General features: G+C 43.9%; 1 protein-coding gene across 2 annotated transcripts in view; it reads left to right on the top strand.

Moving 5' to 3' along the window:
* GPS1 (G protein pathway suppressor 1) overlaps positions 1 to 4,494 on the top strand; it is a 62,718-nt gene extending 58,224 nt beyond the window's left edge. For both annotated transcript variants that reach the window (XM_073606714.1, XM_073606713.1), the window contains exons 12-14: positions 770 to 907; positions 987 to 1,121; positions 3,715 to 4,494. In XM_073606714.1, coding sequence (XP_073462815.1) covers positions 770 to 907; positions 987 to 1,121; positions 3,715 to 3,789 — 348 coding nt within the window. In that variant the 3' untranslated portion in view covers positions 3,790 to 4,494. The remainder of the gene's footprint in view (positions 1 to 769; positions 908 to 986; positions 1,122 to 3,714) is intronic.
* The last annotated feature ends 20,823 nt before the right edge of the window (positions 4,495 to 25,317 follow it).

Here is a 25,317-nt window from a genome sequence, read left to right as displayed (position 1 = left end):
TTTTTTTTTTTTTTCAAAAGAGGTTTTCATTAAACAATATACACAAGCAACATAACAGTGCGTATTCAAGATGTAATACATCAAAAACATGCAAAATATAAAGATACGTCTTTGAGATACAGGTCAGTCTCTACACATATTAGATCAAAAAGCTCTTGTCATAAAAAAGATAACGGTTCTCTTTGACAGCTTTTCAAAGGATAAGTTCACTTTTCCCCCTAAAAAAATAAAAATAAATGCACATTTTTTGCAGGCAACAATATGCATACATAATTCTCTTTTGTTAGGGACCTGTAAAGCATTGCACCCACGATCAGCAGATGGTGGGTGTAATGCCATGGCCCTGCAGACTATCTGTGCATATAAAGGAATCCATTAATAAGAGACATAAGTTGGAGGTCATTACTGGCCACTTCTTCAGAAAATGTTGTTTGCCTGGCTGTCTGATTCTTTGGATGCAGCATTTTGAGTCACAGACGTGGAGCAAGTATAGAGAAAAAGATTCCTTTTTTTTTCTGACTTTCATATGCTGCATGGTTGTTTTAATCTAGGCTCTAGGTTTAGAAGATCTGATAGCACACAGCCAAGCATTCAGCTCTAGAGGTCAACAGTGGCAGCCCCCATACTTCTCTTATGACAGGTGTACTTAAAATAATTTGCTCTATGCTTCCATGTTGCATGTGTATGTCTCTTATTTATTAATTGATCCTTTTGTTTTATAACCTGCATCTGCCAGTGTTAGAAATCAATCTCTGTTTGCATTTTGCAGTACTTTAGCCCTTACGTTTCTGCGGACATGTACAAAATGGCCATTTCCTTTAACACAACCGTCCCTGCCCTAGAGGATGAGCTAACACAGCTGATTCTGGAAGGGTTAATTAACGCCCGCATTGATTCTCACAGCAAGGTAAGAACTTCCAAGAGATGCCGTGATCGCTGCTGGGATCCAAGAACTGCCAGTTAAAGTGTCGCATATTCACTTACAGATCCTATATGCTCGAGATGTTGACCAGCGCAGCACTACATTTGAGAAATCATTACAGATGGGGAGGGAGTTTCAGAGGCGAGCCAAAGCCATGATTTTGCGAGCTGCTGTTCTACGTAATCAGATCCACGTTAAGGTGAGTGCATGTTTTTTTACTTCTCTTACTCTTTTGAATGTTTTTGGATTGCATTACATTGTGGTTATGTTATTGAGGAGTAAAGGGATGTTTTTTTGACAGTAAAGGGTTAATCCACCCAAAACTATACTTTAGCCTTTGGTAGATGCTGAAAGGCTAAACCACCTGGCAGTGTCCTTTGTCTCTCTGGGACTTTATTGGTGAGATTTCTGCGCAGAGTTCCTTGGTCTGAACACCTGCTGTGTCTATTATGAGGGGCTACCACCATCCCTGCACTCAGTTCCTGGGTCTGTATATTTGCTGTGCCCATTATGAGGGGCTCCCACCATCCCTGCGCTGAGTTCCTGGGTCTGTGTATCTGCTGTGCCCATTATGAGGGGCTCCCACCATCTCTGGTGGATTTTTACTTACTTTGGCCTAGGTTCACATATGTGCGGGTGCGGAAGTCCATGTAAATTGCACGCATTCCCGCAGCTACATGGAAAATGCACAATTTTTATGCACACGGAAACTGCATTGTATAAAAAACGCGCGATTTTCGTGCGGCTGCTTTTTAAAAAAGGTGCAAGTACCTTTGCCAAACATATATATATATATATATATATATATATATATATATATATATATATATATATATATGAACAGGGCCTTGAGCCCTGGTTCACACCAGTGCGACTTGTCATGCAACTTGACAGTTCAAAGTCACACCTCATTTGCGGCAATGGAACCATTGAAATAGCTGCGGCCTGAGTTGCAGCAACTTTGAAAAAGGTTCCTGCACTATTTCTGTGCAATTTCAGTGTGACTTGCATTGACATCTGTTAAATGAAGTTGAACAGATATCAGCAAGTACATTAAATCGCGCTGAATTAGCGCAACTTCAAAACTGCACTGGTGTGAACCAGGGTTTAAGGATAATTTTACCTTTGGGAACATGTTACATGTTTCACCCATTTTTAGGGTGGAACATGTAACCTGTTCCCACTGCTGCAGCCTCTCCCCGACCCACTGCCCCTAGTAGACAGCAAGCCAGGGGATCTTCTCCCCGAACTCGCTATCACAATTTAAAAAAAGGCCCACCCAGTTCTGTGAATGTGAGAACTGCGGCTGTTGGCTTGTAGTTCTCAATTAACTACCGGGGTGCTGTTGAGCACTCTGGTAGTTCAATGTTTCCTTGTGTCATTGTATAACTGCCTGCCCGTAGGGGGTACCAGCAGACAATATGCACTGACAGTGTACAGGAGTCCTGCACTGCACCCATGATCTGCTTTGCTGGCTCCTAGTAAAAAAAAAACAATGCACCTTTATTTAAACTTATCCTTTAAATAATGGGGAATGTAACTGGAAGAGCCGGAATAGGCAAAGGTGGGCAGGAACACCCAAAAATCTGAGGAGGTCAGGAACAGTTTGGGGAACTCTGGCAGGGGGAAGTCACTGTTGGTGTCTGCCAGATAATATAAGAAGCCAGAGGCAGACTCGTTCCACGAGGCTCCAGGTGTAACTATCACTTTTAAATGGACCAACCCTTCGCCACGTTTAATTTACATCCAAGCATGACTGGTGTAAGAAGGTTAGATTGCAGTAGAGTTTAGTGTAAAATCCTGAAGCTTAATAAGTTGTTTCTAGCATTCAGTGGGGAAAATAATTAATTATTTGATCCCCTGCAGATTTTTCCAAGTTTGCCCACTAAGACCCCTTTCACACTGGGGCGGTTTGCAGGTGTTATTATGCTAAAAATTGCGCCTGCAAACCGACCCAAAACAGCCGCTGCTGTTTGTTCAGTGTGAAAGCCGAGGGCTTTCACACTGAAGCGTTGCGCTGGCAGGAGAAGAAAAAAACTCCTGCCAGCCGCATCTTTGGAGCGGTGAAGGAGCGGTGTATTCACCGCTCCTTCACCGCTCCTGCCCATTGAAATCAATGGGACAGCGCGGCTATACCGCGACTATAGCCGCGCTATACGAGCGGTATTAACCCTTTTTCTGCCGCCAGCGGGGGGTTAAAACCGCACCGCTAGCGGCCGAATACCGCGGTAAAGCAGCGCTCTAAATAGCGCTGTTTTACCGCCGACGCCCCCCACCGCCCCAGTGTGAAAGCAGCCTTACAAAGAAATGAAGGGTCTATCATTTTTTATCATAGGTGTATTTTAAATGATGGAGAATATCAACCAAAAATCCCGAAAAAAAAAAATACTATGCTTGAAATGCAAGCAGCGTGTGCTCAAGGCATTTGTCCCTGAGTGCATATTGCACAAAACGCAGGTACCGCCAGACGTGCTTTGCGGCTTCATCCAGCAACAGCATCGCAGCTAGACAGTGTACCTGTACCTTCCACCCACACCAAAATATTAAAGTGTCATTGCATGGGGGCTAAATATCTTGTGTATGAGGCCGAGCACTGTTTAGTATTTCAGTAAAGCAGAGGGCACGCAGTTAGGAACTCACTGGATTTCTGGCAGATCAACAGGTATTTTTCTGCATTTTAAAGGGGTTGAAAATAAAGACATACTTTTTTATTTTTTATTATCTTATCTGCTTCACATACTGTACATCTCTTACCAGTCTCTAATTATACTCATATTTGCTCATCTTTTCAGTCCCCTCCCAGGGAAGGAAGCCAAGGAGAGCTGACCCCAGCTAACAGCCAATCCCGGCTCAGCACCAATATGTGAGTGTCGCTGCCCGGAACTCCTGGCCACTGACACATCATAAGAAGAGTACGAGGGTGGTCAGGCAATACCCCACAGGCATACGACATGTTCCACCCGCTTGCGTCAACTTCCCATAGGCTGCCTCAGCTGAGCTGTTAAGAACTTGTCAGGAGCTGCATAGTTTATCTCATCAGTCTCAGTTTATTGGACGTGATCACCTTTGCTCTTTCTGGCCCGAATTAGAGAAGTAATGATGCTGAGTCTTCATCTGGACGTTTCCAGGCAGCAGCTGCACAGGGGCAGGCCACAATTACTGTATGTTTTGAGATGTAAACGGCAGGGAACAGCCACAGTGTCATCTCAGAATTAATGTTACAAAGCGCATTCAGCAGCTTGTGTGCCCCTCTCAGCCTTTGCGTCATCTAACAGTTTCTTTTTTTTTCCTTTGTTCTCCTGCCCACCCTCCCTTTTTCTCTCCTTTGCTTGTTGCCATCTTCTCTCTCTCAATGCTGTCTGCTGTGCTCTGAACATTAAGCACCCCAGTGAGTCGGCCGTTCTAAGTTTAAGATGCTGGTCCTGTTTATTTTACCTTTCATGAAGACAGGGCATACAGCTGCATTAGGATCCAATCAGAAGCTCCTCTTCCACCTCAAAAAAAAAATATTTAAATGTTACCTTTTGGTTCCTTGTTTTCAATTAAACTTGTTCCTGTTTTTGCGTTCTTTACTCTTTTTTTTCTTTTTTGTCATTCCTTCAAGTCTTTTTATCACTTGTCCTGAAACAGAGCTGTGGTCTTTTCCTGGGAACCCTCAAACTCTCTACCTTTTTATGTTGACTTTAGTGCAGTGATGGCGAACCTTGGCACCCCAGATGTTTTGGAACTACATTTCCCATGATGCTCAACTACACTGCAGAGTGCATGAGCATCATGGGGAGTGTAGTTCCAAAATATCTGGGGTGCCAAGGTTCGCCATTACTGCTCTAGTGCATAGTATGATAGAGGTGTCCTGGGACTACCACCTATGTATATCACAGCTTGAAAGTGAACCTGTCCTGCTACTGAAGTGTGGGTACCTTGCAGTACCTTAACCCCTTCCCACCCATCTTATAAATGGTTTTGAATGCCAGGGGGGGGGGGGCAGGAAGGATCGGGGATTATGTCACCACTATCGCAGTGGTCACATGATCGGAAGCTGCTCCCGCCGGCTGACGATCTTTAGACTGGTTCAAGAGCTCTGTTTGACAGCTCAGACTTTGTGCTGGGAGCATGCAGTAAGTGAAACTGCCGCCTGGCTTGTTTTACCTAGGGTGTGATAAATAATCTGTTTCTTTTTAAAAATAATACCTTATTCTTCACTCCCCTGGTAGCCAGCGACCTTCTGCTTTCTCCAAAATGGCAGCTGCTCAGATCAATTTCAAACTAGCAAAAAGGACAAACGTGCACATTGTCTGGGCAGTATAGAAAATAATACAAAGGGTTCCTCTTCAAGGAAAAAAAACAAAAACGAAGCTGTCTCAATTAAAAGCAAAGGTTTTTAATTGCAATGTCTCCAACATGTTTCGCCCCCTTCCCCAGGGCTTAATCATTAATATATCTCCATGATTAAGCCCCGGGGGGGTGGGGCGAAGCATGTTGGAGATATGGTCTGGATCAAGGGTCTTGAAATTACGGCCCTCCAGTTGTTCAAGAACTACAATTCCCATCATGCCTAGCCATGTCTGTGAATGTCAGAGTTTTACAATGCCTCATGGGATGTGTAGTTCTGCAACAGCTGGAGGGCCATAGTTTGAGGATCCCTGGTCTGGATGAATTGAGCTGAGGCTGATTTTATTTGCTTTTACCTGCTTACCACTCAGGCTGGGTGAGGTGTGTGGCGGTTGGGCTACCTCTTTTTATTTTTGCCCCAACTATACAGAACATATAAACTGCACAAACTAAGAGCAAGCTCTCCTGGAGGGCAGCCTCTTCTTCCTTAAAGCTGAAAGTTTGGGTATGCATTTTAAAGCATAGTTACATTGGTCCAGCTTGGACCATTGTAAGTGTGCATGTTCCATACATTTAAGATCCATGTGGAAGATGGAAATCCACTGTAGTAGTTGCTACTACAGTGTTCGCCACTGTGTTTTGGGTCCTGCTGCATAGTGAACACAAGGGATCGATTGCTCGGCACGGTCACCATTTACAGAATGCCTTGCATTTTATTCATTGATTGCAAGGTCTTTCTTATTTGCCACAAAGTTGGCAGCGTACAATTGTCTAAATGTCCTTTTGTATGATGTAGTATTAATAATATTTTAATAGAAACACCTGAACTCCAATTGGAGGAGTGCTCACATATTATTCACCACTTAGGACCTGTTCACACTTGTGAGACAATCGCTCCGACTTTGAGAGCACAAATCGCATGACATAAAACGGGGGACATTATTCATTTTTAATAAAGGACTTGTCAAAACCATCTGATGTTTTTTCTTACACTACATTGTTTTTTTGGTGAGTGGGTACCCCATACTTATTCACATAGGGGGAAACTGGGATCTAAGGGCCCTGTTTCTTAAAGGGGGTTTCCAGATTCTGATAAGCCCCCTGCCAGCAGGCCCCCACAACCACACCCTGGAGTTGTGGGGAAGAGACCCCTGTCCCCATTAACATGGGGACAAGGTGCTTGGGAGCAGGGGTAAGCCCCCCCCTTACCCATGTTGAGGGCCTGTGGTCTGGTATGGTTCAGGAGGGAAGGGTGGGCTTGCTCAGATAAGGGTCTGGTATGGATTTTGGGGGGGGGGCCCTCAATCCTGTTTTTTTTTTTCTTTTTTTTTTTTTGATGTGGGGTTTCCCCTTCAAAATCCATACCAGACCGATGAGGGACCGCACACTGTTTGTTTTTGTTTTTTTTCTCAAAGTCAGATCTAAATTGGATCTCGTTCATTGAAGTCGGATTGATGTTGGACCTCAAGTTGCAGGGCAAAGTCGTACCAGCAGTCGCGCGACTTTCATATCGCACCAGTGTGAACCGGGCCGTAGGTTTGGGTGATGGTCAGGTGTCCTCAAAGTGTTAACCACAGAGTGTACATTATTGGTTTAAATCACATCTTTATACCTTCCTGATGTTTAGCACAGGAAAATAATTGGAGACTAAAAATGTGAATCTGCTTGGTGTCTGAGATAAATTAGAGCAGAACACCTCAAACTAACTTGTTCAGGGTCAGCAACGCTCTAATTAGAGACGCTCGAGAATATGGTTGACAGCCAGAGAGCTTGTGGCTTCTAAAGGAAAGGGTAGTGCTAATACTGACTACGTTCGTGAATATTAAAGGGCTTTTAGTGTAAATTTAAATTTCTCAACTGCATCTTACTACTGTGTATGGTCACTGATTAATTTGTCTGTTGGTCTTTTGCTTTCTACATTTGTTAAATACTTCACTAGTTAGAACATTTATAGTTTGGAATCCTTGTGTTGCATTGACAGTTGCCTTCAAATAGCGCTGCATTATCCAGAGCAAGGGCTAATAATAATGAAAAGGGATTTCTTTTTTTTGCAACGTTTGTATTGTCATTTATCAAATGTGCTAATATTACAAGTATATTTTTTTAATCATGATTCTGTATAGTTTTTCCTAATACGGGAGCTCTAAAGCAGGGGTAGGCAACCATAAAGTGGTGGAGATCTACCTGAACAACATGGGAGGAGTCAAAGATAGCCAGGCACAGTGTTTTCCTCCTCACACCTTATTTAAACCTCGTATTGCCGTACTACCATGTTGCAAACGTATGCATCGCACGGCAATCATAGGTTTTAATCGGGTAGTGAGGAGGCAATATAGTTCCGTCTCGCCATCTGTCAAACACACTTGGATCGCTTTTCAGAGGAGCAGCAGTGGCTGTGGTACTTATGAATGGGCCCTTAGTTGCATTCAGCAGCGGCACCCTTAGGGCTCGTTCACACAAAGTGGGGGGCGGTAAAACCCTGTGGTGGAGTCATGGCTTTACCGCCCCTATCTCTACCCCCTTTAGCTGTTGAGGCAGCAGCCAAAGATGTTCACATGCCACAGCAGGAATTAAACCCCCTGTTGCTTTTGGTTGGTGCTTCCGCCTGCCAAACGCGACCTGTTCAAGTAACTGGGTACACTCTGCAAGTTCCCCTCAGCTGCATGCTTCTGCGGGGTCCAAGGGGTTAAAGCAGGTGGTGAGAAAGCAACACAATGCTGTCCGCTTTAACCCCTTGTTTGTTATACTGCGCAAGGTTGCAGAGCGGCCTCATTCACTTGAACGGGTCATGCTTGGCAGGTGCTACACCCACCAACCACAATGGGGATAATTACTCCTGCTGTGACATGTGTACACCCCTGGCCACTGCAGCTAAAGGAGGGAAGGTTAGAGCAGGGGTAATAAAAACACGTCTTAACTATGGGGTTTTACCACCCCCCAAACTGCAAATGAACCCTTAGAACTGCTTTGCCATAGACTTCTATTATATCCTGCAGGTGTGGTGCACTTTCTGAAAGCGCACCAAAACTCCTGCATTCAAAAAGTGCCCCAAACCCGCAGGATATAATAGAAGTCTATGGCTAAGCACAGGAAAGCTGCAGGTACACTTCCTGTACCCATGGTGTGGGTAAACCATAGCACATCAGTGTGAAAGCAGCCCTATATTATTATTGCCAGTGTATTGCTTCACACTGACCTGAAGATCTCTTCTTTCCTGCTGCTGGCACCACAGTGGAGACCTCCAGCCGGGATAAGAGGTGGAGTGCAGTTGTTATCACTCCGCATGGGACAGGAGCCGGCACTACAGAGGAGGCACTTTTGCTCCCTATAATGGCTCCAACTTTAGAAGTAGTCCCTTTGCATTGCACTCTGTTTGATGCTCTGGAAGCCCAGACGGCAATCTGCCAGTCACCTGGCCATGACCTACTGGAAGATCGCTGACCCCCCGCTTTAAAGTAACTTGGGATATACAAATCCCTACCCTATCCTCACCAGCCTACCCTATATCTTTTTTTTTTTTTTCAATCCATGTACTTATCTGTGCAACAGAAAAGGCCACCAAGAAAGTCAGTCCTGTACCCTTCTGCCTTGGGATATCACATGAGCCCTGCTCAACAATTAACCGGCTCCTTGTGCTTCTTCCACCTAATCCTGGCTTCTCTACCTAATGAGTATCTGACCTTGAGAATTCATGTTGCCAGTGAAATCTATTTTTTTTCTTGCAACCATGACGCCCGTGTTCAATCAGTAGCCAATATTTCCAAAGATCCTGTACTTGACTTTCTGCCTCTTTCAAAAGTCTACAAAGAGCTTGAAATTAAATAACAAGGGACCGGCGTGGAACTTGATCTCTTCAGGAAATTCTTTGGGTTTAATGCTGAAAGGTTTTCACCTTGCAATGTAATTGCAACCCTTTTTTCTTACTCGTCCTTTGAGGGATACAGAAATTTAGATACAGTCAGGTTATACTGCTGCCTACAGGATGTTTAGACACTGGTATTTCTTTTAAGGTGGCTCAGTGGTTTATTTATATTGGGAACAGACCACTGTTTAACAAATTCCTTCTGAAATGAGAGCAAATGTCACTCTAGACACACACTTAGATTGGACCCAGGACCCTCGGCATACTTCCTCCTCAAATAGGTAGTGTAATTTAGGAGCCCTAAAAGAATCAAGGTCTGGGCTAGCAGGCTGATCCTCCAGATGCAGGGTAGAACAAACCGCATCAATAATGTTTGAAACAACCCTTCTAAATGACAGGTGATGGCAGAAGACTGCAGTGCCTGAAAAACCATCTCTTCAGAGATAGACTACTGGTACTTTGAATCTGTCATTTAACACAGGAGGTCTGTGGAGGAGTCAGAGGAATCCCACCCTTCTCCATCTGTTTGGCAGGAGATACCCGAAGGCTTTAAGAGCCTCTTTCCAACACCAGCCATAGGGCTATAGGCCAAAGGTTGGGTAACCCATCTGAGAACCTTCTGCATGAAAGTGTTCTCCCACTTCTACTTGTGTACCAGGATTGTATAAAATATTTGATGAGATTCTTGTCAACGCAGCTGACAATAAGCAAAGAGATAAAAATATGAATTGCATAATTCATATTTTTGACTGATTGTGTATCCAGATCCTGGAGTAGTTAGCTTCTCAAGCATTTGGGTGCAAAGGATGCCCCCTTTTCCTTGACAGGCAGCTCCTTCTGTTGCTCCTCATTATCTCCCTTGTGTTACTGCACAACTTTTTCAGTATCACTGGTTTTCCCGTATCCCTGGACATTTGCCCCTGTTTGAATGGGCGCTCGAGTTTCAGAGGGGTTTTCCATCCAGTCACTCACTCCCTTTTTCAGGAGTATCCTCTGTCTTTGCATCCTGTTAAGCCCCTCAGGGTACATCTTACCCCTCAGCATCCCTCCTCTTCGGAGGAACCTCCTGGCCCACAAGGTCCTTTGGGACCAGTACTAGCTGTCCCCATCTTAATTAAGGACCTGTCTTCAAACACACCTGATACTTCTTGGAGCATTGGTTCGCCTAGTGTCCTTTCCGGATATCTCCAATGTGGGATGCTTAGACAACATTGTATAAAGAGTCAGCTTTTTGGACCCTTTTAGTCAGTATTCTTCTGAAGGAGCTAATACTTGTAAGATTTAGTTAAATAGGACCTGCAGATGTTTGTCATTGGCAGCTGCCTGTCAAAGACAGCTAGGCTGTTAAGCTTAAACCCTCTTTAAAAAGGACTTCTCTGTGTGTGTACCATTGGATCCCTTTGCAGAAGTAAGGGAGTTCATCCCTTTTGCCTCCATAGGGAGGTGTGTAGGGCATTGTGGGGTCCCCCTCTTGGGATGGTCTTCCTTTCTCTCATTGGTTCTCTGCCTTTCTCAGCCCCCCTTCTCTATTGCTATGGGCCTTGTCTCCATCAGATTGTCTCTTTGAACAAGGTAGTCCCTGGTGTGACCTATGGGCCTCTTCTGGTAAACAGGGTGGCCTTTTCCCTCTGACCTAGTAGGACTCCCACTTGCTGGAGTGTCTCCATGCCCAGGGCTTCAGTCAGACTCTCATGAACAGATGGTTCCTTCCTGACCATCTTGAGTTGGCTTCCTTGGTTGGATTCTGTTGGAAATCACTGGGTTTTGCTTCCAGAACAATTAGCCTGGTCCCTGCACTGGACAACTTTAAATACTACTCTTTGCCACACTGTTTTGCCTAAAGACAATGCATTGGAATGTAGCTCCCCTCAAACAGTACTCTCCGCACTGCACTGAAAGGAGAGGTTTGCGCATCTGGGTTGCTTCTCAACTCCTGTGTAGCAGACAGAAATCTGCTGGAAGGCCCTGTGCCCCTCCTGGATTGTCAGTAGGTGGAACATATTTTTTGCAACTTACTAAGAGGGGGAACTCTCACTTTGGGAGGTTTACTCAAATGTCCTGTTGTGTCTCAAAGACAGAAAGTAAAGGGAAATTTCCCCAGTTGTGCACAGAAAGCAAAAAATAACTGGACAGGGGTTTTAACCCCCTACTCTTTCCTTTAGGAAACTTAAGGCTCTATGCACAAAAGTGTTTTTTACAAGCTCAAAAAAATGCCGGATGAAAAATGCTGATAATAGAATTTTTGTTATATATAATGATTATTCAACCTTTTATAGGGGCTGCGTGCCTTACAGCTAATAAAGCTGAAATACAGTGTCTTGAAAAAGTATTCATACCCCTTGAAATTTTCCACATTTTGTCATGTTACAATCAAAAACATGAATATATTTTATTGCGATTTTTTGTGATAGACCAACACAAAGTGGCACATAATTGTGAAGTGGAAGGAAAATTATAAACGGTCTTCAAACTTTTTTACAAATAAATATCGGAAAAGTGTGGCATGCATTTGTTTTTAGCCCCCTTTACTCCGATACCCCTAACTAAAATCTAGTGAAACTAATTACCTTCATAAGTCACCTAATTAATAAATAGAGTCCACCTGTGTGTAATTTAATCTCTGTATAAATATAGCTGTTCTGTGAAGCCCTCGGAGGTTTGTTAGAGAATCTTAGTGAACAAACAGCATCATGACAGCCAAAGAATACACCAGACAGGTCAGGGATAAAGTTGCGGAGAAGTTTAAGGCTGGGTTAGGTTTCTCTCTCCCCTTTCCTCTACCTGCCCCTCCTTATTCGAATATTAGCTTTAGTTCTGGGTATTACTTTTTCGAATATAGCTTATATTCACATCCAACTTTATTCTTATTTCATTTTATTTCTTTTTTTTTTATTGCTAACTTTACAATATATCCTAATCCAACCGGCCATCGGGACGCTCAGCATCCTGATACTATTTGAATCTTATTTTCTAGCACAGCTTGACATTTATGTTTTATGCTAGGGTCCCCCTGATAGTCGCATGTGGATTCCCCCCAGCTCTACCTGTTCACGATTCTTGAAATCCTATGTGCCCATCCAATTAGGGTATTGCTGGGATGACTGATTTGTACGTTTGTCAATGTGACCCTATTGTTCCTGTTACATGATCGTGTTTTATGTCATTTACTTGGGTTGTAAACCATATCCTCTTTGAAAAATAAAGGAATTACAAAAAAAAAAAAGCAGGGTTAGGTTATAAAAAAATATCCAAAGGTTTGAACGTTTCATGGAGCACTGTTCAATCCATCCAAAATTAGAAAGAGTATGGCACAACTGCAAACCTACCGAAACTTGGCCGTCCACCTAAACTGACAGGCCGGGCAAGGAGAACATTCATCAGAGAAGCAGCCAAGAATTCCATGGTAACCCTGGAGGAGCTGCAGAGATCCACAGCTCAGGTGGGAGAATCATAGTGGTGGCAGCATCGTGTTGTGGGGATGCTTTTCTTCAGCAGAGACAGGGAAGCTTGTCAGAGTTGATGGGAAGATGGATGGAGCCAAATACAGGGCAATCTTAGAAGAAAACCTGATAGAGTCTGCGAAAGACTTGAGACTGGGGCGGAGGTTCACCTTCCAGTAGGACAGCGACCCTATACATACAGCTAGAGCTACACTGGAATGGTTTAGATCAAAGCATATTCATGTGTTAGAATGGCTCAGTCAAAGTCCAGACCTAAATCCAATTGTGAATCTGTGGCAAGACTTGAAAATTGCTGTTCACAGATGCTCTCCATCCAAGCTGATAGAGCTTGAGCTATTTTGCAAAGAAGAATGGGCAAAAATGTCACTCTAGATGTGCAAAGCTGGTAGAGACATCCCCAAAAAGACTTGCAGCTGTAATTGCAGTGAAAGGTGGTTCTACAAAGTATTGACTCAGGGGGGCGCTATACAAATGCCCCCCACACTTTTCAGATATTTATTTGTAAAAAATTTACAGAACCATTTAGCATTTTCCTTCTACTTCACAATTATGTGCCACTTTGTGTTGTTCTATCACATGAAATATTTTTGGTTGTAACATGACAAAATGTGGAAAATTTCAAGGGGTATGAATACTTTTTTTAAGGCACTGTATATAAACAATGAAAAAAGACAAAAATCATGCTCCAATAAATGTGCCAAAGTTAGAAAGTGCTGGATAAATTAAAAAAATGACGTATTTGACAACCAAAACGTGCCTTATAAAATAATTTAAACAATACACAAATAATTCATGGAAGTCCAAGAAATTTTCAAATGAAACTGAGGTCACTCATCCAACGATAAACCAGATCTTACGAGACTAAAAGCAGTCAGCCTCAGACATAAAGATACTCTTCTCACTTTGAATAGTTCCTCCACGGTCTTGGACTTCTGCCACAGTCACTTCCTGTTCATGGAGCGCAGTAAGTGCAGATTTTATTAGAAAATTGAAGAAAACAGCTGAACGGCCGCACTCCGAATAACACCTTTTATTCGTGGCAAAACAGTGTAGAAGATCCAAAATCTCTTACATCATGGTGATGAAAGGTACAGATAGGCTAACGCATTTCACATCAATATAGATGCTTAATCATAACAGATTTTATTTTTATTTTTTATCCCAAAAACTATTTTTATTTTAGGTTGCGTACATACAGTCCAAAAATCTACAGTAGTCCTTATTCACCATATATACAGTCCAATATCTATTGAGAAAATTACATATTCATAGCAGCCACCATCTTCATAGAGCACACAGCTTAAATCCATACCCACCTCACCGTGCAACAGAAATGTAAGTGACTTTGCCTTATACTCATATTCCATCTGCTATACATCAAGGTGTCTACATTATCCCACATTCAATCCTAGAAGTCTGTCCATGATCAGATCCTGCGGGGCGAGCCCCGGTGTCTCCAACCACAGGTCCCATAGCCTCTCAAATTTTCTGGTGCACCCCCTATGCTGGTAAATAACCTTTTTTCCATTTTCATTGTATTTCCCACTGCAGTAATCCATTCTTTGACCGTGGGAGGGGATTCAGACTTCCAATGTAGCATTATCAGTTTACGGGCCAAAAAGAGGGTCCTCGTAAGGGCTTCTCTGGCGTGGTGTTCCCATTCAAGCTCTTCTAAAAGATTCAGCAGGCAGTGTTTGGGGTCTGACGGGACTGACACCCAGAACACTGTGTTCAGGGTATCAATCACCCCCTTCCAGTATACATGTAGTTTGGGGCAGTGCCACAGCATATGTATCAGGTCCCCATGATCCCGCTGGCATCTAGTGCATGCTGGTGTGGGTTAGTAGTCCCATATTGTGTAGCCTATGCGGTGTGTAGTAGACTCTCATGAGAGTGTATAGCTGTGTCAGCCATTGAGTCACATTTAAGGAGCAAGTGGTCACTGCCTGTAGGGCCTCCTCCCACTGGTCCTCATCTAGTGGGATTACGTCCACTTCCCACTTCATTTTCACTGTCAAGGGGTGTTTTGTAAGATACCGGTGAAGCAGTATACTATAGCTTTGGGATATAAACCCCTTTGAGGTCTCTGCTGCCTTAAGCTGAGAGAAGAGGGGTACTGAAGCCATATGGCATTCAGAGGTACTAGTTTGGGCTTTGAAGGCATGTCTGAGTTGCATGTAGTAGATATGCATGAATATTGGTAGTTTATATGTCTCCCACAAAGTTTCAAAGGTCAGCAGTTCAACGTTATGGATAATTTGTCTCAGATACCATATTTTTTCCACCTATCTGCATGCTGCAGTTTGATAGCAGATTTTATTACTTCAAATACATTATCTTAAAATACTACACTATGAGGTTATCCTTTACATTTCCCCTTACCAATGAGACCATGGAGGAACTTTTCAAAGTGAAAAGAATATATTTATGTCCAAGCGCCGACTGCGTTTAGTTCCGCAATAGCTAGGATATTGTACGATAAGTGACCTCCGCTCCATTTGGAGACGCACTTACCTGTGAGCGCTGTTTGACTACCTTTGAGAAAAGGGGTCACATTTTTCTGGTAAGTGCGGAGTGTGGTCACCTGGGAGCACTGATTGGTGGATCTGTCTGGCACCTAAGGCACCATATTGCACAACAAGCGCTTTATTTATTGCAGCAAGCACTTTGTCGAACTTTTTTTGTGCTTCCATTAATTATTTGTGTATTGTTTAGATTATGGTATTTTGTAAGGATATCACATAGCACGTTTTGGTTGTCACATACGTCATTTTTTTTAATGTATCCAGCGCTTAAATCGTTTTGGCGCCATTTTTGTCTTTTTTGGTTGTTTATAATAGCGTTTTTGTGCCAGCTTTTAGAAGCGTTTTATTAGCGTTTTTACAGTACATGAAAAAGAAAACTGCTAAAAAAAAATGCTGTTAGGAGTGTTTTAGTAACATTTAGGAGCGCTTAGTGTTTTTTCTGCTGGGAAAACACTCCCAAAAACTCTACAAAAACATTTTTTTTTTCCTGCTCCTAGACGCTAAAGCTCAAAGCATTCATTCATTACAAAAAAAGGGGACTGCTTAGCAAGGCGTGTTAGAATGACTATTGATAGCTGCAGCACAGCAGCCGGTAAAGATCCACCGCAATGTAAAAAAAACTCCTAGCAGTGTATTTCGCTAACCTTGAAGATCCGTTCTCCACAGTTTAAAAAATCTTCTGGAAAACTTTTACTTGTAAAAGTCATCAGAGCGATATTTCCAAGTTTGGATCAGCATGCCCTTTTGTTCTTTCATTTAATGATCACTTCGGCGGTGGATGCTGTGAACAATGTTTATGCACGGAAGGTAAAAATAGCACGTCTTTCTGTTTGCCATAGAAAAGGTGTCTCTGGGGGGTCCTGTCAGTTTCCTGGTTAAACTATTACCGCACGCTGTTTATTCTGTACATTTTTAGATGCTGTTCCGTTGCCGTGGAGACACACATGGCTTTCAGTCATCTTGTCTGTGTCAGGATTGCACGCTTCTCTGTACAGTTTCTCTCTCTTTTTTTTTTTTAACTGTTCATGCCGCGCTCAAATACGGCCACAATCAATATTGCGCATCGGCATTCCAGCGTGGGCCTACAGCTAAGAGAAGGCAACACAAAGGCTGAAAGGATTTGCGTTAGAATGTTAAAACCTTTTAGACCTCTTTTCTTGAATTACAAATGGCTAGTATATTGACTAACTAAAACTAGTTCTTTTCAAGTTTGCTGGCTGAACACGCACTTCTGATTTGCCATGGAAGGACGCAGCAGTATGCTAATTTATATGCCACACGTTAAATGTCTCTCCCCGCTCTCTCTTACATCTGTCTCTTTCCCTCTCGATATCTCTCACTCTCTCTCTCCTCCTTTGCAGCACCATGGCCCTTGGTTCAACCAGGATAACTCTCCCCTCTTTATGTCTCTCGCCATCTCCTTCTCTCTTCTCCTTCTCACCCTTTTTCTTTCTTTGTCTCTCCCCGTCTCTGTCTCCTCCTCCTATCCCCCCCTCTTTCTCCCCTCTTTTTTCTCTTTCTCCTCTCAATCTCCCTCTCTCTCATCTTTCACTTCCTCCTTCTCTCTCTGCTCCTCCCTCCCTCACCCTTCTCTCTCTCTATCATTTTATCTTCCCTGCCTCCTATCCTCCCCTCTCTCTTTCCACTTCTCTTTTCTCCCTCCCTCTCCCTCTCCCTCTCTCCCTTATTCATTCTTTCTTATCTCTCTCTATCCTCCCCTCTCTTTCCCTCTTCTCTCTCCTCCCAATCTCCCCCCCCCCCCTCTTAGTCCACTCTCGCTCTCTCTCCCCCATCTCTCTCTCTCTCTGCCCCTTTCTCTATTTTTCCTCCCTATTTCTCTCTCTCCCCCTTATTCTTTCTTCTCTTTTCTCCCTTATTCTTTCTTCTCTCTCTCCCCCTTCTCTTCTCTCTCCTCCCAATCTCCCCTCCCTCTATCTTATTCCACTCTCTCCCTGTCTCTCTCTATGCCCCCCTTTCTCTTCCCTATCTCCCTTATTCCACTCTCATTCTGTCTGTCTCCTCCATCTCGCTATCTCTGCTCCTTTCTCTCTTAATCCTCCCTTTCTTTCCTCTCTCCTCTTTTCCCCTACTCTTCTCTCTTTCCTCCCGATCTCCCCTCCCTCTCTTCTTCCTCTCTCGCTCTCTCTCCCCCCTTTCTCACTCCCTCTCTTATCTCTCTCTCCCCCTCTCTCTTTCCCCCTTCTCTTCTTCCAATCTCCCCTCCCTCTCTCTTTGTCCACTCTCGCTCTCTCTCCCTCCTCTCGCTCTCCCTTATTCATTCTTTCTTCCCCCCCCCCTTCTCTTCTCTCTCTCCTCCCAATCTCCCCTCCCTCTCTCTTATTCCACTCTCTCTCTCTCCCCGTCTCTCTCTCTCTGCCCCTCCCTCTCTCTTTCCTCTCCCCCTCCCTCTCTCTTATTCCACTCTCACTTAAACTTCCCTTTCTTTCTTAATTCTCTCCTGTTTTCCTCTTCTCTTCTCTCTCTCCTCCCAATCTCCCCTCCCTTCTTCCTCTCTCGCTCCCCCCTTTCTCTCTCTCCCTCTCTTTCTTATCTCTCTCTATCCTCCTCTCTCTTTCCCCCTTTTCTTCTCCTCCCAATCTCCCCTCCCTCTCTCTTTGTCCACTCTCGCTCTCTCTCCGTCTCTCTCTCTCTCTCTCTCTCTGCCACTTTCTCAAATTTTCCTCCCTCTTTCTCTCTCTCCTCTCTCTCTCCCTTATTCATTCTTTCTTCTCCTCCCCCCTTCTCATCTCTCTCTCCTCCTAATCTCCCCTTCCTCTCTTATTACACTTTCTCTCTCTCCCCGTCTCTCTCCCTCTGCCCCTCCCTCTCTCTTTCCTCTCCCCCCTCTCCCTCTCCCCCTCCCTCTCTCTTATTCCACTCTCACACTCTCTCTCTTCTCCGTCTCACTCTCTCTGCTCCTTTCTTTCCTCTCTCCTCCCCTTCTCTTCTCTCTCTCCTCCCGATTTCCCCTCCCTCTCTTCTTCATCTCTCGCTCTCTCCCCCCCCTTTCTCTCTCTCCCTCTCTTTCTTCTCTCTCTCCTATCTTCACCTCTCTCTTCCCACCTTTCTTCTCCCTTTCCTCCTAATCTCCCATCTCTCTCTTCTGCCTCTCCTGCTCCCCCTCCTCTGTCTCCCACGCCTCATCTCTCTCTTTCTCTCCCCCCTTCTCTGTCTCCCCCCTTCTCTCTCTCTCCTCCCTCTCTTTCTCTCTCCCACCTTGCAGTACCTTGGTGCTTGGTTCAAGTCTCAGCCAGAACATCTCTCTTTCTTTAGTGAATAAATGTATAAGCGGCGCTCACTCAAAATATTCAAATACAAATATCAAATAAAATGTGCAAAGTGCATGTGCAATAATAAACTTGTCCAAAGAGTATAAATTCAAAAGTCCATAATCAACAAAAATTATGAATATATAAAGTGCAAAAAATGTGCAAAAAAGAGCAATATGCAGATATGTGCAAAAATTGCTTCAATGTCTAGTGACGGACGTTTCAAAAAGTGCAGTATTTCAAGGCACGAATCTGTGACGCAACGCGTCGGGCATAGATCGATGCTGACTACTGTTAAATTATATGTGAGTTGCTGCTTATGATTAAATCTATTTTATTTGAATTACTACACTATAGATTCCCTTTCTTATAAATTTTTGATGGAGGAGAGTGGAGGAGCCTAAGGAGAATTTATTGATTCAGAATGAAATATAAGTTTATCTTCATCTATTGCCATTTCACATTGTGTGCACTTTATGTATTCATCATTTTTGTCGATTATGGACTTTTGAATTTATGCTCTTTGGATTTGTTTATTATTGCACATGCACTTTGCACATTTTATTTGTATTTGAAGATTTTGAGTGAGCGTCGCTTATACATTTATTCACTTTCAATACTTTGGGGGCACACACAATTTTAAGTTGGCTACCGCCCTTTATCTATTTAATTGATGGATTTGCGCATCAGGCTACTTTTAATCAATTCTCTCTCTCTTTAAACATGCTCTAAAATTTTCAGGATTTTGGGGGGGAAAAAAAAGAAGCACTACCTTCTTTTGCCGAATGCCTGTTTGACCTCCAAGACTACAGCATCATTCTATAATACCCACTGGTAACACAAACTTCAAACTGTCTCAATCTTCTGCAGCAAGTATGGAGGATCACTGGCAGCGGTCAGGGAGAAATACTGATCCGTTTACTGCCATCATTAGAACATAGGATAAGAGTAAATTGTGTGCTCATGAGATATCCTTCACTCCCATAAACCTGTCTGTAGAGAAGACGTGACCTGCACAGGGATTGATGAATTTTGTGCATATGTCTAATCACTGCACGCTTCATGATAGGGAGACTAATAAAAGACTATGTTGCCATGGATCTTGAATGCCAATCTTGGTTGCAACTGAAAAAAATAAGTGATTTTAGCAGACAACTATAAATGATGTAAAAATACAGTGCATCCGGAAAGTATTCACGGCGCTTTACTTTTTCCACATTTTGTTATGTTACACAAATGTGTATATTTCGCAGATGCTCCTCATCCAATCTGACAGAGCTTGAGCTATTTTGCAAAGAAGAATGGGCAAAAATGTCACTAGATGTACAAAGCTGGTAGAGACATCCCCAAAAGGACTTGCAGCTGTAATTGCACCGAAAGGTGGTTCTACAAAGTATTGACTTAGGGGCGGAATGCAAATGCCCCCCACACTTTTCACATATTTATTTGTACAAAATGTTGAAAAACATTTATCATTTTCCTTCCATTTCACAATTATGTTACACTTTGTGTTGGTCTATCACATAAAATCCTAATAAAATACATTTATGTTTTTGGTTGTAACATGACAAAATGTGGAAAATTTCAAGGGGTGTGAATACTTTTTCAAGACACTGTATCCACATGGCTACAGGTGGTGTTTATTGTTGCTTCCAACATCGCAGAATTCAACCTCTAACTGCATTAAGCAAATGTGGGTGTACAGATCTCTTGTATGTCTGTTTGGCATGGGCGTAGCATAAGGGGTTGCAGGGGTCACAATCGCAACCCTGCCCCTAGCTCCAGGTGGCCCCTGCAGCCTCCCTGTCATAATATCATATCCTCCACAAAGTCCAGCTCCGGGGAGAAGCTGTGAGCCATTTCCTGAATGGAGAGGAGCATGGGGTGAGAATAGCTCAGGATGGGGAAGTGTCTGTGCTGTGTTCTGGCAACATAGAATGGTAACCAAGCTCAGCGAGTTAAGAGGAGGAGAGTGCCATCCTGTAGCCATGATGGGACCGATGGCACTGGTGAGGTAAGACACTGCCCAGTGTCTTCTAGTCACTAGCTGGGATTCTCTGTACCCCCCCCCCCCCCCCACCCGAGAATGTCCGCTTACCCCACTTCCCTGACAACTGGGGAGAAGACACGCACCTCTGGAAGGTGACCTTCTGCCAACACTGACAGAGAAACCTTCAGAAACTGCTAAAACAAATTCCTTAACGCCTCCTGAGGGGCTGCAGGCTCCAGATTTCGTGTCACATGGCTTTGCCCCCCCAGATCTATGTTGCACCCCACCCCAAAGCCCCCTGACCACTCCCTCCACCCTGGATGCTATGCCCGCTGCTGAGCTCCTTTCCCATTACAGCACTCTATACTGCTGCTCCTCTGCAGGGCTGAAATCACATTCCTTTACAACACAGCCAGTCAGCCATGATCTGCACAGGGTGTTTCTGCCTACTGCAACTACACTGCAGTTCCGACCAGGGGATTTTACAGGTCAGAACGGCAAAATAAAAGCCAGATACACCCTGTGAAGGCTGATACACTGTGTGTAAAGGAATGTGATTTCCGCCCTGTGTATTGTGTGTGTGGGGGGGGGGGGGAGCTGTTTACAGTGCTGGAATGGGAAAGGAGCTCTGCCAAATGAACTGCCAGGGGTCCCTGTCCTCTGATTCTCCAGCAGTGATCCCTGTCCTCTGATTCTCCAGGGGGGGATCCCTGTCCTTTAATGTAAGGAGGATCTCTGGGAACTCTAAACTCTTAAGCCACTTTGAGTATCTTGGCGTGTGGTGGGTGTATCTGCACACACGGTGGAAGAGGTGGGGGGGCCCAGGTCAACTTTTGCACCGGGGCCACAAACTTCAAGCTACACCTCTGCTGTTTGGGGATAGTATTGTGATTCAGTAGGAAAAAAAAGCTGGGTTGTTTGGAACAGGATAGTTCATGAATCTTTGCGAGACGGAGCATACCATTGACCAGAAGGGTTGAAGGGAGAGAAAAGACCAGAAAATACATAGGTGGGAAATCACCTGGAGTGGAATCACACCACCACCATTTGTCACAGGTCACGGGAAACATATAGTGAAGGACATGGGGCGTTCTGTATCAACGGGCTTTTAAAGCTTGATTCTTGGTATTTCATACAAATATAGAATCCTATATCTCTGTTCTGAAGACAGGTGGTGCTTAAGATCAGATTCCCATCTTGCCAGGTACGGGAGAACAAAGTTCTCCAGTGGGGTATTAAGCATATTGTACATATTTGAGACACTGGGGTTGATTTACTATAGCCGAAGAGTGCAAAATCTGGTGCAGCTCTGCAGAGAGACCAATCAGATTCCAGGTATCATTGTCAAAGATTAATTGAACAAACTGAAGTTAATAGCAGAAGTTTTAGTAAATCTACTCCATTATGTCTGAGAGGGGTTTGGTGTCTGCCTTCCTTTTCATATTGAGTGAGGGGCCTGGGGAACGAATAGGGGAGGAAATGGAAGAAACGGGAAAATTGGGAGAGCCTCCATGTCCTAAGGGTTGAGAGGCATTGGTTCGGTGTTAATTGTCTCAGCAGGTGCCAACTTTGTGCTGCAAGAAAGGAATGGGAACAGAATATCTTGTGTTGGGTTTGGTTCATAAACGTGGGTCCTCCAACCCAGGCTGTAAAGATGGGTTGCCAATGATAGGACAGCTTTATTTTCTATGGCAGGCCTAAAACAAGACTTGGGTTAAAAGTGATTCTCTATGTTCATTTCATCCCCCAGGACTGTCTTTCCATCTCATCTAGCGTTGCTCTTAGATGTCTTGTATTCAGAAGGCGTAGTGAAAAAAAAAAGGGTCTTAAGGGAAGCATCTTGAATCTCTTCCCTTCCCAGAATTCTATCGTTGTTTTTGATGTCATTTTTTGTGTCTCATTATCCAACAATAACTTGTTATGTCATGTATAATCGTTCCCAGCTGGAGCACATGTAGTCACTGTTTATGTGTGGAGTCTGTCTGCTCTAACCTTGCTGCTGTAGATGTTTACGCGTTATATAACGCAAGCGGGATTTTTTTTTTGTGATTGTGCTTTCTTTCTGCGAGAGACAAAAATACATTATTGCACTGTATTATAAATGACATAAGCGTCCGCTATCAGTATCCCCAGAAGGCTTCATACAAAAAGAAGAAAAAAACAACACCAAGTTTATTTGTTGCAGAATATAAAAACTGAAATTCCACTTTGCACATAAAGAAGTGTTTTTTATTTCAGATATCAGGATATGTATGTATATGAGGTGCTATAACAAGGATTAACATACCTGTTCTGCCAGCACATAGGAGAGTCAGACCACTGCTCCCACACAAAGCAGCAGCCCGACTCTCCAGCAGTCCGACATGCTCTCCTGAGAAAAGAAGAAATTCTCTTGGGCCCCCAGCCAGAAGGGGCCCTGCTCTATACAAAAAAAGTAAAAAAAAAATGGTTAAAATGTAAGCTGGGAATCAATATTTTGCCTGCAATCATCTATAAAGGTTTTTATTCTGGACTGGTATATGGTGTCAGTGTTAACTGCATTTTGGCGCCTAAAGAGCATTATGCATAGAGCTACCTGCCCCCAAGGAAGGTAGCTTCCAATTATGTGTGTGCACGCACGTACAGCCTCATAAGGACAGGTCATGCATTTTTAAAATGTGTGACTGTCATTGCAAAGGTAAACCAACTTCCTAGTTATAAGGTAGTGAGAGGAGTCAATTACCAAAAAATTTTGGTGTAGAGGTAGGCCAGCTCCGTCTGTTTGCTGGCTTGAGTTTTGCTGGAATGTATTTACATTTATACATGTATTTACCTCGGTATTGGTTGTTCTTATAAATATAACTATACTATAAATAAACTCAGATTGTATACATCGCTATACTCCTTTATCCCATGCGGTGTCTGCATGTGATTGTTTTATATATGCGATTTTAATCCTGCCTTCTGGTTAGTAGTTTTAACCTTCATTAAAAAGCCTGGACTGTTAATTACTGCACTATGAGTTCCACCTTTGTCTCTCCCTTTTGCCGAGCCCATCGTTGAACATCCTGGTCATATGGTAACCCATCCTGGAATCTTGGCTCCTGATATCCATCCATCCCATAGGGATAATGGGATAAAGCGCAGCCAGACCCCCATCTTGTGGTCAGAGTAGCTGAGCCCACTGTTGAACATCCTAGTTGTATGGTGACCCATCCTGGAATCTTGGCTTCTGATATCCATCCATCCCATGGAGATAGTAGGATAAAGTGCAGCCAGACCCCCATCTTGGGGTCAGAGTAGCTGGTAAGCAGCTTAAGAGTTGGGTATTCACTTTTGGGTGTGAAGATTTTGCCATCCACACTGAAATATGGATTTTTGTTGATACACAAGCAGGACCGACTTTACCGCAGGGCAAATGGGGCACCTGCTCTGGGCCCAATCTTTGTTGGGGGGCCCGAAGCATTGAGCCTGCACTACCCGCGAATTGAGGCCCCGATGACGGCTTTGCAGAGCACACAGAGGACATGGGAGGCTGTATTCCCGAGCTAGCCAGCAGAGGGGGCGGGGTCGGGAGCTCCACTGATGCTCTGACCCCGCCCCATGCAGCCTGTATGCTCGGAACAGAGCGGCTGTAGTGAGGGCAGTAATCGGAGTGGGAGCGTCAGTGGAGCCCCCGGCCCCACCCCCTCTTTACTGACTGGGGAATACAGAGGTCTGGGGGCGGGGCCGGGAGCTCCACTGATGCTCTAACCCCGCCCCATGCCTGTATGCTCAAGGGGGAGCAGTTGTAGTGAGAGCAGAGAGTGGAAGCCCCGGACCTCTGAATGTATGCAGTGAGCTTGGCTGGCCGGGTATGTCCTTACACCCATAAAATGCCTGACTGCTGAAACTCTGAGCTGTGTTATTCAACTGTAAAGCTGTGCATTGCTGAAAGTTCTCTGACCATGTCCTGTATAATGTCCGCACTCTCTGATTGTCACCTGTAGCATGTCCGCAGTCTCTGATTGTCTCCTGTAGCATGTCCGCAGTCTCTGATTGTCACCGGTAGCATGTCCTCAGTCTCTGATTTTCTCCTGTATAATGTCCACAGTCTCTGATTGTCTCCTGTAGCATGTCCGCAGTCTCTGTCTCCTGTAGCATGTCCGCAGTCTCTGATTGTCTCCTGTGGCATGTCTGCAGTCTCTGGTCATCTACTGCAGTATATTTGCAGTCTCTGATGCTCTGCTGCAGTATATTTGCAGTCTCTGACCATCTCCTGTAGTATGTGTATTAATGTACTGCTTTACATGCTCAATTATTTGGGATTGCTCCACTGCTCAGTGAGTGGTAATCATGTGTATTAACCTGTAGCAAACAATCAGTGAACGGTGGTGATCTGCTGTAATCTCTAGCAACCAAACAGTGAGTGGTAATGATGTGCTGTAACCCCTAGCAACCAATCAGTGAGCACTAATAATGTGCAGTAGCCTCTAGCAACCAATCGGCAAGCAGAAATTATGTGTTGTAACCTCTTGCAACCAGCCAGTGAGCGGTAAGGATAGGCTGTAACCTCTAGCAACCAATTGAAATCGCTGCGTGATCTGTTGCAGTAAACTGATTTTGAGTCCACCTGCTTTTTTTTGTATGTCTCAGAATGGAGGGGGGGGGGGGCAAGAAATTGTTTGCCCAGGGCCAAATCAATATTAAAGACGGCCCTGAACACAAATATAAATAAACTTTTTACATAAAAGCACTTCTCTTTTTCTTTTTTCTGATGGACTTTACTGGATTATTTATAAATGTTTTTTAACACATTCTTATTTACCGTTTTTGATATACATGACTTTCTTACTTGAATTGAATTTATGGTTTTTATATTGATTGCTAAACACGCAATACACAAGATAAAAAAGCTATGAGGAAAGATACAAGAATTAAAATTATTCTCTCTGTAAAGGAGATGCTTGAGAGGGGGTATGATGGGGATGTACAAAT

Source organism: Aquarana catesbeiana, linkage group LG12 (assembly GCF_042186555.1).
Source record: "Aquarana catesbeiana isolate 2022-GZ linkage group LG12, ASM4218655v1, whole genome shotgun sequence".
NCBI classification, from domain to species: Eukaryota; Metazoa; Chordata; class Amphibia; order Anura; family Ranidae; genus Aquarana; species Aquarana catesbeiana.
This window is presented reverse-complemented; position numbering and strand designations above follow the sequence as displayed.